The following is a 12,214-nucleotide window of genomic DNA, read 5'->3' as shown; positions in this document are numbered from 1 at the left end:
GGACGGGGCCCTGGGCAACCTGATCTAGTTTGGTGGCCCTGCCAGGCAGGGGGGTTGGAACTACATGATCCTTGAGGTCCCTTCCAACCCGGGTCATTCTGTAATTCTGTGTGATTCTGTAATTTATAAGACACATGTTCCAAACAGCACAGATACAATCCTAAGACAGAATCCTTTCTCAGTATTCTATTGACAGTGCTGTTCTTTTTACTTACTAACAACATAGAAGATGTTCACATACCCATTCTGGCAGACTGGGAAGACCACTTCTTCTTTTAAATATCAAATTAGCTTTCTCTACACCTCCAAAACACAATAGTTACTGACTCTAATGATCTCACCTAAGAAGGGTTTCTTCTGTTTTCTTGCCCAGGAAATAGCTTGGATTTTGCCTTCTGTGCCCCTAATTCCAAACCCTCCTGGGACGAGAATACCACTGTAATGACAGCCACATGTAAAGCAATATCTAATAAACACAATCATGCCACCAAAAGAAGTCCACACAGTCCAAGAAAGACTTTTCATTATAAAAGAACAAGAACAGTGAACAAAAGATATGTCTCCTACTATCACAGAGAATTTAAATGTGGGGATTTGTCTCATCTATCCATCCTAATTCTTTCCTGACTCCTTACTACATGGTGAAGTTCTCACTGCTTTCTACCTGTGTATTCACTAAGTGAACATGTATATTCACCACTACAGGATATTAAAGACAAAACTCAATGTCACACTGAAAAAATGAATGCATCTGAAAAAGTTACATGTCTTGGTTTGACACCAGTCATGCACTGCTATCCCATTTCATAAGAAACAAAAGTTTGGATATACTGAGAAGTGATTCACTAAAATAGTTTTCATCATATTAAATAAATACCGCACTCAAGATACAAAACACTTACTCTGCTTTGCATAGCTTGTGCCATGCCTGGTGGTATTTCACCGAGTTCTCTGCTTCTGTAGAACGTTCAAGCTCTGTTGAGTCTATGTACTAGGAAAAAATATATACAATAGTATTTTCTTCCACAGAGAAAGCAGCACATACTATATACGCAACTTTTATATGATGCAACTACCAAGAGCTTCAGGTGAATTTCTCAATAAAACTACACCAACCACAGTGAAAACTCAAGTGATTGCTCCACTTGCTGCACCCCACACTCCTTTCTTTGCACATCACCTCCAGAGCTCTGCTTGCCTCCAGTTCTTGTTTTTCTGCCCTCCAGGTACACAGACTTGCTGGAGTGCTCAACAGCCATATAAACAGCTTTAGTTTCTATGGAAATCTGGGCACCAGTCAAGGGCTCAGGCTGACCTTATAGTGACATCTGAATGAAATACAGTGAGAATATTTATTTTACTAGCTTTTGGGTGCCACTGTTTATCTAATCTTACTTCAAAACTGGATAAACTCACATTGGCTAGTCTGCGAGAAAGACACTCATGGGTTGCTTTGAAAGCTTGAATTGCAGAGGGCAAGCCAGGCTCACTGTGTATGTCCTACCAGAGATCTTGCGGTAGAATCAATTCTGCCACTAATAAGCACAGCTTCTAAGGCACCACTAGAATAAATGACTGAGACACTTATATACTGCATTAGAGATGCAAAATATCAGAGTCTGATTCATGGTTTTAGCAGTCTTTCTGAAAATAGCACAGTTAATAGCATCCTGCTGTAGCAGCCACGCTCCTTAAGAACTAGATTATCTGAAATGACAGTATTCATTTGTGTGTGGAGAAATTAAACAGGTATGAAGATTGCCTATGATTTTCCATATAGAACTGCCTCCTAGCTAACATTTCTCCTTTTTCCATGCTCCAAAAGACATCAAAAACACAAAAGAAAAATAACTACTTGTGGACCTTGCTATTTTATATTGGTACAAGAAGACAATAAACTGAAAGGATGCTTTATCACACTGGGGAATTGAGGAAAAAGAACTCATTACAGCTAAAGTTAATTGTAGTTTCCCTGCCAAGCATAGCAAAGCAGCACATCCAAGCAGCATCAACGTTTTATCATTCACATATATCAGATACTCAGTTGTGTGCAGGATCCCACATACAGTATTAAGAAGTTCCTTTGGAACATAGTTTTATACAGAGAACCTTCTAATGAGGAAAAAAGGAGGATGATACATGCAGATAAATACAGCAGGAATCCTTGTCAGCTAGCACACTTCAGCACCAAGCTGGAGTGAGTATTAATGATCAGTTTTTCCCATGCTTGTTAATGAAAAAGTTCCACTGAACTCAGTTTTAGGTACAAGTAAGCCCTGTTAACCATATACCTGCAAGACTACGCACAGTTTGCTTAAATTACATACCACAAAATTTTCCAATTATGCAACTGCCAGCATAAAACACTATGTGGAGTATCAGAGTCACTTAGATTGGAAGGGCCTTTGGAAGACTCTAGACAAGATCTCTGTTTAAAGCAGGTCAAATTAGAGCAGGTTGCTTAGGGCCATTTCCAGTCAGGATCTAAAATTCGCCAGAGATAGAAACCTCACAACCACTCTGGGCACACTGTTTCAGGATGACTACACTCACAACTTTTATTTATTTATTTAAATCAAGCCAAAACTTGTCACATTCTTCATTGTGTCTGTGTTCTCTCAGCCTTCTACTGCACACTTCTGAAATGAGTATGACTTCATCTTCTCTTCAATCTCTCGGATACATACAGCAACAAAATTCCCCCCTAATCTTTCTCTTCTTCAGACTAAAGAAATTTACTCTGCTCTCTTCATATGCGTGCACAACATGTCATCTACTTGGAACTCCAAATACCTCTCCATAAACTACTTTTCAGTCAGCCATACTGCATCCTGCACCACTGATGGGGTTACTCAATGTCAGATGCAGCACTAGCATTTGCTGACATTCAACTTCACAACATGATTTAGCGGAGGTTTGTTAGTTAGGGTAGTATGGTTAGGTTCCAGTTGCACATGATGACCTTTAAGGTCTTTCCCAACCTGAGCAATTCTATGATTCTAACATCGGATCCTGTCAGCCCATTCCCATAGCCTGCTAAGATCCCTCAGAGTAGCAACCACCATACAAAGAGCTCCCCCCCAATTCAAGTGCACTCCATCTCCGGCATTAAGCATCAGTTTCTTCTGTTTGTAAGAAAAATCTCTTTCTGCCTCCCTAGGGAATACATTAACACCTTTCTTTGAAGAAGGCCAACAGGAAAAAAAATTTCAACTGCCTACTTTGATGGATTGATCTGAATTCTCTTCCCAAATCACTAAACCAGCATTTTGATGCTGATACTTTGTGACTATTTACTACTATTCTGTTATTGCAAGTTGCCAAAGTATCCTCTATACCCATTCATTAATACCAATATACACTTCCACACTGCTTCTCTTCCCCAGACCTTCTCACCCTACTAGCAAAGCCTTGGAATAGAAATGGACAGTTACAGCAGTAACAAAGCTGAGACCAATTTTTCTGTATAACTAAAATAAGAATAAAAATGTTGAATAAGACAAATTTGATCCTTATACAATGCTTCATTCAAGAAACTACATCTGGCCGAAGTCTGATGTCATTAGAAATCCTGCTTAAGACAAACCTGATCGCACTCAAGATACTAATTGAAATGATGAACAGCAGCTCCTGACAGCAGATTTTAATAAGAAAATTAATTGCTTTTCAATTCACCTATTATCTCGTCTATTTTAAGCTAATCTCACTGACACAATAGCCAGTCCCATAATAAACGAAACCTAATTTTGAAAGCAAATCATATAATCAGATCTGGTTTGGGGCTATCAAGAACCTTTTCAGGTAAGTTTAGATCCTAATAAAACAATCGCATTTCTACATACTACTTTTAAAAAATGTTTAGCCAGTCTGTATGCACTCACTACTCATTTTCTAATTTTCATTATGAATAAAAGCTGCTTGACATGATGGCAGTTAGTAATGTATATTCAAAATATTCCTGAAAGCAAAATCCAGAGAGATCCTCACCATTAAATCCAGTTTGTGATTAATCGCCAGTGCAGAGTGTTCCAGAGCCTTGAAAACAGATGCATAGCAATCACTTAGTTTTGTGTACTTGCCAACGAGAGCTATGGAACACACCTTCAGCAACCTTTCATATCTGACAAAAACAAGTTTTTGGATTATTACATCCATCTTCACATTTTTCTTTAACTTCACAAAGCATCTTCTAAAAATCCCTAACCTGTCAGTGTTTCTAAGCCCAGAGTTTCCACAGGTGTTGCAGCATCAACATGCTGCTGACTCCAGAGCAGTGTGGTAGTTACAGATGAGCTACAAACCTAACCTGAATTCAAACCCCTTCCCAAAAGAACAGCAGGACTCAGAATACCTGTCAGCCATTTTCTTCCATTTCATTAAAAGATCACTTGGCTGGTCATCAATGGGTAAGTTCAACCTCTGTTTAAAATACTTGATGATGCCTTGCTCCTCCAACAGAATTGGTACTCGGTAAGTGGAAGAAACATCATGGATAAATATCACCTAAAGGAAAAAAAGAAAAGCACAATATAAAAGACCTACCTAAATTTTTTTTTTATAGTAAATACACATTCTATTTTTTGCATACTATGTATGTAGATGACAAAATTTATATTCTAGTTTTTAAATAACTTTGAGTGATCAGGGCAGTTGTTGAACTTCAACTATAACAGACAGCTAAGTGCCACACAGTCACACACTCACTCATCCATGCAGAATGGATGGAGAAACTGAAAGATGGAACTGAAAAAAACTCCTGAGTTGAGATAAAGATAGTTTATCCACTATTATAAGTATTTTAAAGTCATTTATGGACAATAACCAACCATGGTTACTGCACTGGTTATTGCATGGAACTGCATAGTTTTCATGACAACACATAGTTTAACAACTACACACTCAAAATCTATTCATTTTATTAACTTTTCTACAATCTATCCAGAAATTATACCAAATATAATATTTTAATATAAACATAGGCATTAAAATTGCTAATGACTGTTCAATGCATGAAAATAGACATATAAACTTTCAATATTCTTAAAAGTATTGAAGCTTACACAATAGCAAGACAAAAGTCTGAAAAAGCAATTATAACATAATGAAATAAACAGAAATGTAAAACAGAAATGCATGGTTATTTTTGTATGCTTTCCCACACATGTAACTAATGATAACTGAAGTACTGACCTGCTCAGGCTCCACGTGGCAGAACATGGAGATCTTTTCCTTCACTGCCATTTCTATAGGTTTTGCACTTCTGCAAACAATCTGTCATAGGAGAAGAAAAAAAACTTTAAATATTTCCCAGAAAACAAACAAACAAAAGAAGATTCTTAGTACTGTTGAAGAAGTTCGCTTCCTTTGGAAGTGCAGCACAAGCAAATACACTTTATCTCTCCGCATTCTTTTGGAGTTGTATAAAATATCACAGCTCACAAACATCTTCTAGAAAGGCAAAAGTATTCAGTTGACCTGCCCATACTGATCCATTTTTATTAATTTTTCTTTTAACCTCTTTTTTTGTACAGAAACTAGTAGATGTACATCAATCCCACTGCTGAAATGAGTTTAGCCACACTGATAGTGATGAAGTCTTAAATAACTTCCCTTACCCTTGCAAGAATATCTAGAATCAGGAAACTGAAGGCCAAATCTAAGGGAAAATGTTTACTTAGTCTTATAATAAGTTAAAAAAAAAATTAAAAAAAAAAATGATTTCAACAATTTGTACATTCTCTTCAGTTAAGCACAGCTTGTAGTGAAGAACTGAATTCTGTTTGAAAACCTTATTCATAAATCTTGATAGCATGAGCACACAATTAAATGCTCTTGGAAATCCATCTTCCTTCCTGAGACAAACTTCAGCATTCAAGTCTCAGAAATTTAAAAAAGAAACCAGAAACATCATGAAAACACAGAACTGCAATAACAGTGGCTGAGATGTACCTCAAAGCAACATAATACAAACAAAACAATGGAAACAATTCAATCAAATAGGACCGCATGGACAAACATACAATCAGCTTTCAAAATGCAGCAATAGAGTCCATGGAGCCTGCAGTCACAGAGTGTTCATTAAGCTCTTAGTACTCTTGAAGGAGAACAGAAAGGCTCCTTTATGCAGACAGCTGAGACCAGCACAGCATGCTACCTCAGGGAAGCTGCAGCTACGTGGCCTAGACAAGCTAACACCAGACAGCCTAGCAACATAGTCAGGCATTGGAATGCACTGCCCAGGGAGGTGGTGGAGTCACCGACCATGGGAGTGTTCAAGAAACGTTTGGATGTTGTGTTGAGGAATATGATTTAGCTGGGAAGTATTGGTGATGGTTGGACTAGATGATCTTCTAGGTCTTTTCCAACCTTGATAATTCTGTGATAGCTCATGAAGTAAGCCCTCCTGACTGCTGCTCTAGGACTTTCCCCTGGTGTCACCAAGAAAAAGAGAGCAGCTACATGCATGTTTTCTTAAAGCACTGCCCTGACAGCTTACTGACACAACCAATAGGTGTTACTCACAGCGTAACCTCTGTGCTTTGGTGCTCAACCACAGCAACAAAGCAAACATGAAAGAAATGCACTGTGCAGCTGGCAGCCCCTGAATTGCTCCAGGCAAGGAGATATGTGGAAATGGCTCAACTAAGCTACTTCCCCTTGATTCCACACACATGTAACAAGTTTTAAAAATTAATTTGAGTAACAAAAAAAAATCTGCAAAAAAATAAAAGGAGTCAGGCACTGGCCTGACTTTCCATAAAGTTATCATAAAGGCCTACAAATAATAATAATAATTATTATTATAAAATCACACCCAACTTTCCATATTACAACTATACATACCTATACAGAGGTATTTCAAACTTTACTTCTCCAAGCTCAGAATGTTGAGCAGCATTTACATACAAAACTCGTTCCCTCCAACATGCTACATTTACCCAGTAAAAACTGTTTGAAGCTACCTAACACAGCCTTATTTATAAAAACAATTGAACGTGTAGTTAAAAACACATTTGCTGATAAAACGTTAAGTCTTCTTACATAGTAAATCTTGAAAATGTAAGTAAATAAATAAGTCCACGCTCTCCCCTTATCCAGTACAAATACAGCTATACGTAAACAGTGCCTATAATACAAACACAACTACAGCTGATAATGTAAAGATTATCAGCAGCCTCATGAATTACTGTTCACATGACAAGCATCATAATATAGTGCCTCCGGTGGCGCAGTGGTAGGAATGCACTTTGCAACACCAGTAGGCCCGGGTTCGAATCCCCCTGTGGCGCAAGTGGTAGAAGTGCCGCTCTGCTACACAGGAGGCTCAAATCCCAGGGGTTGGACTCGATGATCTCTAAGGTCCCTTCCAACCCGCATGAGACTGAGATACTGTGATAATATCTTCATGATGGGCACAGGTCACCTGTTCTGGCTGCATAAATACTTTGTATTTATCTTCCAGCAGTAAGAGTGTTGGTTAGCAATTCTTTGGTTAGCACTTCATGAAATTTTGAGGGAAAATAAAATGTGTGTAGCTTTGTAACTTGATCAGAAAGCAAAGCTATCAACACCAAGCTGCCCTGCATCAGAAGTTAATACCAGATATTGATACAGAACTTTTTTTGCCTCATAATTAGAAAACTACAAGTGTAAAACAGTACTTTTATTAAAAAAAAAAAAAAAAAATTACGTTGAGGTTAATGCAGGGCAGAGTCATTGTGCTCATTCACATTAGCAAGTAAATTAATATATGGGCCAAGCATTACGCTGGACCACGGTGAACTGAGCTGCCTACACTGTTTAATCATTAGCCTGCCCATTTGTCCTGCTTTGGATACTCTAATTGGCTTTTTGCAAGACAAACTCATTCAACAAGGGCCAGGCCTGAAAAAAACTGTTACACTAAAAAAAAAAGAGTGAAATGGGGTAGAAAGAACTTACACATTCCTCTTTTTATTTTTTTTCCCCTCCAATTGATGCTGCAAATTGTGCCACTAAGGTTTTTCTTTTTTTCTTTTTATTTTAAATGGCATCTATTCCCACTAGGCCTCTGTCACTAATTCAAGCGGTTGCACTCATCCATGGTAAGCAGCAACAAGATGATGAGGCCCCTAAAACATCCAGACACTAGAAAAGGACATATGCCACAATAAACTCTTGCAAAAGTTCAAGGCAATAAATAAGTAAATAAATAATCACAGAAAGAAACAATATAATTTAATTGTGCAACTATCTTTTCAAAAACCACTTATTTGTGAGTATACAAACATCATATTGAATCAGTGACTATTCTCACTACTTTTTCATTTTTGAGACAGGCCAGGTAGGAAACCTTTTCTCCCAGTGGATCCATGAAAATGAAAAGTGCTCAGTGACTTCAAGCACCAAGTAAAGAAAATATTCTTTGAGTTAAGTGGCCTCACATAAAAGAACAGAATCTCTTGTTCTGAAGAACTAGAAACATGTTGGCTTCAGCTGTCTCAAAAAAATAAGAACTTCTTAAGTTTGAACTGGGGCTATATTGGCATTTGAATTTGCACTACCCTGACTTCATTGCAAGCAACACTTGTACAAGCAGATTACAACTCTCAGTGGAAGACAGGAATTGCCACAGGGAACCATAATTAACTTATGTCTCTTCTCTGTTCCTTAGGTAAAGTGCCAGTGAGGCAAACAATGGCAAATGTGGGCATTAAGCACATACTCATTACTAGAGAACTTGGGAGAGAGAATGGAAGTTAAGCATTTATTATCATCTACCAACTCACTTGAGGTGAAACTTGCCAGCTTTGTCTTGTCTACAGTAAATGGTACTAATTCAACAAAAGAAACTAATTGAGCAACCTTACTTTAAAGATTCACCAGCTTCCAAACAGCAATACTTCTAAGGGCTGGAATTCACAGGTAGGATTGCTTTCCCTTAATCTTGTATAAAAATAAATTTGTGAAAGAATGGTAGAGGTTGAAGTATTCTAGATCTTTCCATAAAGTGAATTGATATATCCAAACTTCAGATTATTTTTAAGCATTGCAGAATGGTTTTATTGCAAAGATCCCTTTGGATGAAGAAGGCAGCAAGAAGCCCCCAGATTTGCTAAGAGTAACTTGATTATGTTATCTCAGAGCACATTTGAGCAATTTGATTTAGTGAAGTAGTACATTGTTTTTCTTCTAATATTCTTGTCTCTCATAAGAGACTGAGGCTCATTTTTTGACCACTCGTTACATATAGATACTTTTAAGATACATGTAAATATAAATCTGTATTTATTGACTTTTGAACTTACCAAATCTGGAGACAAGCCTAATCCTCTCAGTGCTCGAACACTGTTCTGCGTTGGTTTTGTCTTCTGTTCACCAGTGGCATTAGGCTAGAAGGACATATTTTGAAAGCTTAAATAGTGTTTAAAATACATTAACACAGAAGCTATCAGGTAAAAAAGAAAATTCACTGCACATAATAATACTTGAAGGAAGTAAGTGTATTGAAACAGAACCATGTCAAGTCAGAAACAAACTGCACCACAGTTAATACATACATCAAAAATTGTGGGAAGAAACGCATGACCGGGTCATATTTACTTTGTCCTGTTCTTTCAGAGGAAAAGTTTCAACATCATTGACTTGGGTAAGAAAAGAATCTTGGGTTTTGCTAATAAAGCACAAAGCCTTAAGTCCTCAGAAATAATCATATGTAGTAAATAGCACACAGAATTAAACTTCCTGAGTATTAGTTGCAGTGGTTAATATCTTTTTAACTATACCAAGTCTGATCACAACAGCATTATCAACCCTTCATCACAAAGAACTCCCCAGTGAAATTGCTGAAGAAGACTTTCTGAAGTAAAAATTTAGAGTCAGAATGTAAAATACTTTCAGCTCTGTATGGCAAGTTGTAGTGGTCCTGACCGGAACATCACCACACACCAAGGAGTTGGTGCACTGCACAGCAGTTAACCTGAGTTGATTCAGGATCTGTGCTATGGGGCACATGCAGTTTGACCCTGAGGCTGTTCCATTCCACAAAAATCTCATGGGCATAGGATATACCTAGCCACAGCATAAACTCAGCCAGCTCATGGCACCCAGAGGAGCCTGCAGGCAGCTCTCATGTGGTACCAGGGACTGCATAACCTGCACAGTCTTCCCTGTATCTAGGAACTCAGCAACAAGTTTGATAAGAACGTCATTTCTGCTTAACAGCAGAAACAACAGAGCTGTTTTCTTTTAAGGAAATCATATAATAGATCAAATAACAAATGCTGATCAGCCCAATATGATTTAATGCCACACCACCTAGGATTTCCATCAACTTACAACATTAACTTTAAGAAACATAATTTTAAATAATATCCTACAGAGGATCTTCTTTAGTGATGTGAACATGTGTTTCAATGTTCTATCAAGGATTTATTTATCCCAACCAGGCTGGCCTTCTCTAATTAAGAAGCCATCTTTCGGCCTTTATCACTCAATCTCAAAACCTTTAAAAAATCTCTTTTTAAAAAGAGAAATAAAAAAATACAAAGCTCAACTCGGAGTAAATATTACGCATGAATTAAATATGTATAATTTTAATAACTTACCTGTGGCACTAGACTAACATGGATGTTACAGAAGTTCTCTCTTTTTGCTTTGAACTGGAACTGTCTAAACGCTTCCACAAATGGCATTCCTTCAATGTCTCCAATAGTTCCACCCAGCTGAAAAAGAAAGACTGAATCTGTCAGTGGCAGGAAGTAAAACAGTCTTTAAAGAGTTTATGTCTTATACATTCAACACGTTATATGAATTTGGTTATTAAAAAAAATACAATGACGAATGAAATTTGCAGGCTTACTCTGCAGAGTCTTCATATATTTTGTGTATTTGGTTTCCCATGGAAGCCACAAAACAATTCTCCGGTTTCATTATACTCACTTCACATCAAATATGTTTCCCATAGGGAGATACGTAGCACTACAGAATAACACATGCTTTTACTGTTTTCAAAGTGGTGATCAATAGTAATAAGTAGCTAAGTTGACAGTATCTGTATAGAGAAATCACATTTCCCTGACTGCCAGAAGAATAAGTAGTCAAAGACAATAAGATATCTAATAATAATTAGATCACAACAATTCAATTGTTCAATTAGAACAGCTTTCCAACACTAATAAATCCTACATGGACAATGAAAATTACATTTTAAATTGAAAACAGTTTGAATACTTACTACCAAACCAAAGTCCAACACTAATCCCATGATAAACCTAATTCAAAGACATGAATTAGATATCTTTTTAAAGACACAAAGAGCTGCAGTAAACACTCTCTGAAGCAGTTTAGCACAGAAGTTTTGCAAAACAGTTTTATTTCAGAACAATCCTTTTGTGCCACCATGTGGCTTTCTTCAGAGTTGCATTTTTGTGTTCACACAGTACCAGAAAAACTTCTTGTTCTTCATGCATATACTCAGCTATATACTTTATATACTTTCAGACTTCTGCAATGGCAAAAAAATATACCTTTATCCTTACAGTCCTAAAGAGAAATATCTTCATGAGGTTGCCATTAGGATGCAAATATGTTTACATGGAGGAAACAAAACTACATTCAAAGTTCAAGGACTGACAAGCCCATCACTTCTTAACATTCTTGTGCAAATTCTGTATTTATTGGTTTTATGTTTGCATTAAATTTGTTTTATTCACTGTGCACATCATTAAAAAAAAAATCACAGCTACATAAATGAGTGTATTTTAAAAATCAAGAAAAATTGTTTTGTGTAAGAAATGCAGAACAACTCAGAATCTTGGGTCATAAAGTTTACCACACTGCTGATTACTGTGATGGCTTCTGACATTAAATCTATGACGTTCTTCTGTCAGATTATCACATATAATTTTTTGCTGTATTTTCAACCCTAACAGTAATACCTAGCAGTTATTGACTGCACTTCTCCAGGTTGTTACCATGCACTACTGAGTGTAAGTGAAACACAATAGAGCCATCGTGCAGAACACCACAGTAAAGCAATGAACAAAGTTGCTCACAAAGACCTTCACAATCAAGCTAGTAAGTAGGAAACTAATTTACATTATGTTAAAATATATTCCTGCAAAGATGACCACGAGCAGCAAGATGGAGCATTTGAAGCCACATGGGTAGCTAAAATTGTTTAAGCTCTCCTACTGACCATAGGGCATTCCAGATATTACACAAGTTTCCTCAA

At 37.1% G+C, this 12,214-nt stretch overlaps 1 protein-coding gene across 1 annotated transcript in view; it reads right to left on the bottom strand.

The window, feature by feature from the left end:
- Window positions 1-12,214, bottom strand: part of CTPS2 (CTP synthase 2) — a 54,249-nt gene that overhangs the window by 36,482 nt on the left and 5,553 nt on the right. Inside the window, exons 5-11 of the mRNA XM_015885951.2 lie at window positions 10,587-10,703; window positions 9,288-9,371; window positions 5,191-5,271; window positions 4,352-4,503; window positions 3,988-4,120; window positions 903-991; window positions 342-436 (exon numbers count right to left, since the gene is read on the bottom strand). Of these exons, the coding sequence (XP_015741437.1) occupies window positions 342-436; window positions 903-991; window positions 3,988-4,120; window positions 4,352-4,503; window positions 5,191-5,271; window positions 9,288-9,371; window positions 10,587-10,703 (751 nt within the window). The remainder of the gene's footprint in view (window positions 1-341; window positions 437-902; window positions 992-3,987; window positions 4,121-4,351; window positions 4,504-5,190; window positions 5,272-9,287; window positions 9,372-10,586; window positions 10,704-12,214) is intronic.

This window comes from Coturnix japonica, chromosome 1 (assembly GCF_001577835.2).
Source record: "Coturnix japonica isolate 7356 chromosome 1, Coturnix japonica 2.1, whole genome shotgun sequence".
NCBI lineage: Eukaryota > Metazoa > Chordata > Aves > Galliformes > Phasianidae > Coturnix > Coturnix japonica.
The sequence above is the reverse complement of the archived record's forward strand: the minus strand, read 5'-3'. Positions and strand labels throughout refer to the sequence as shown.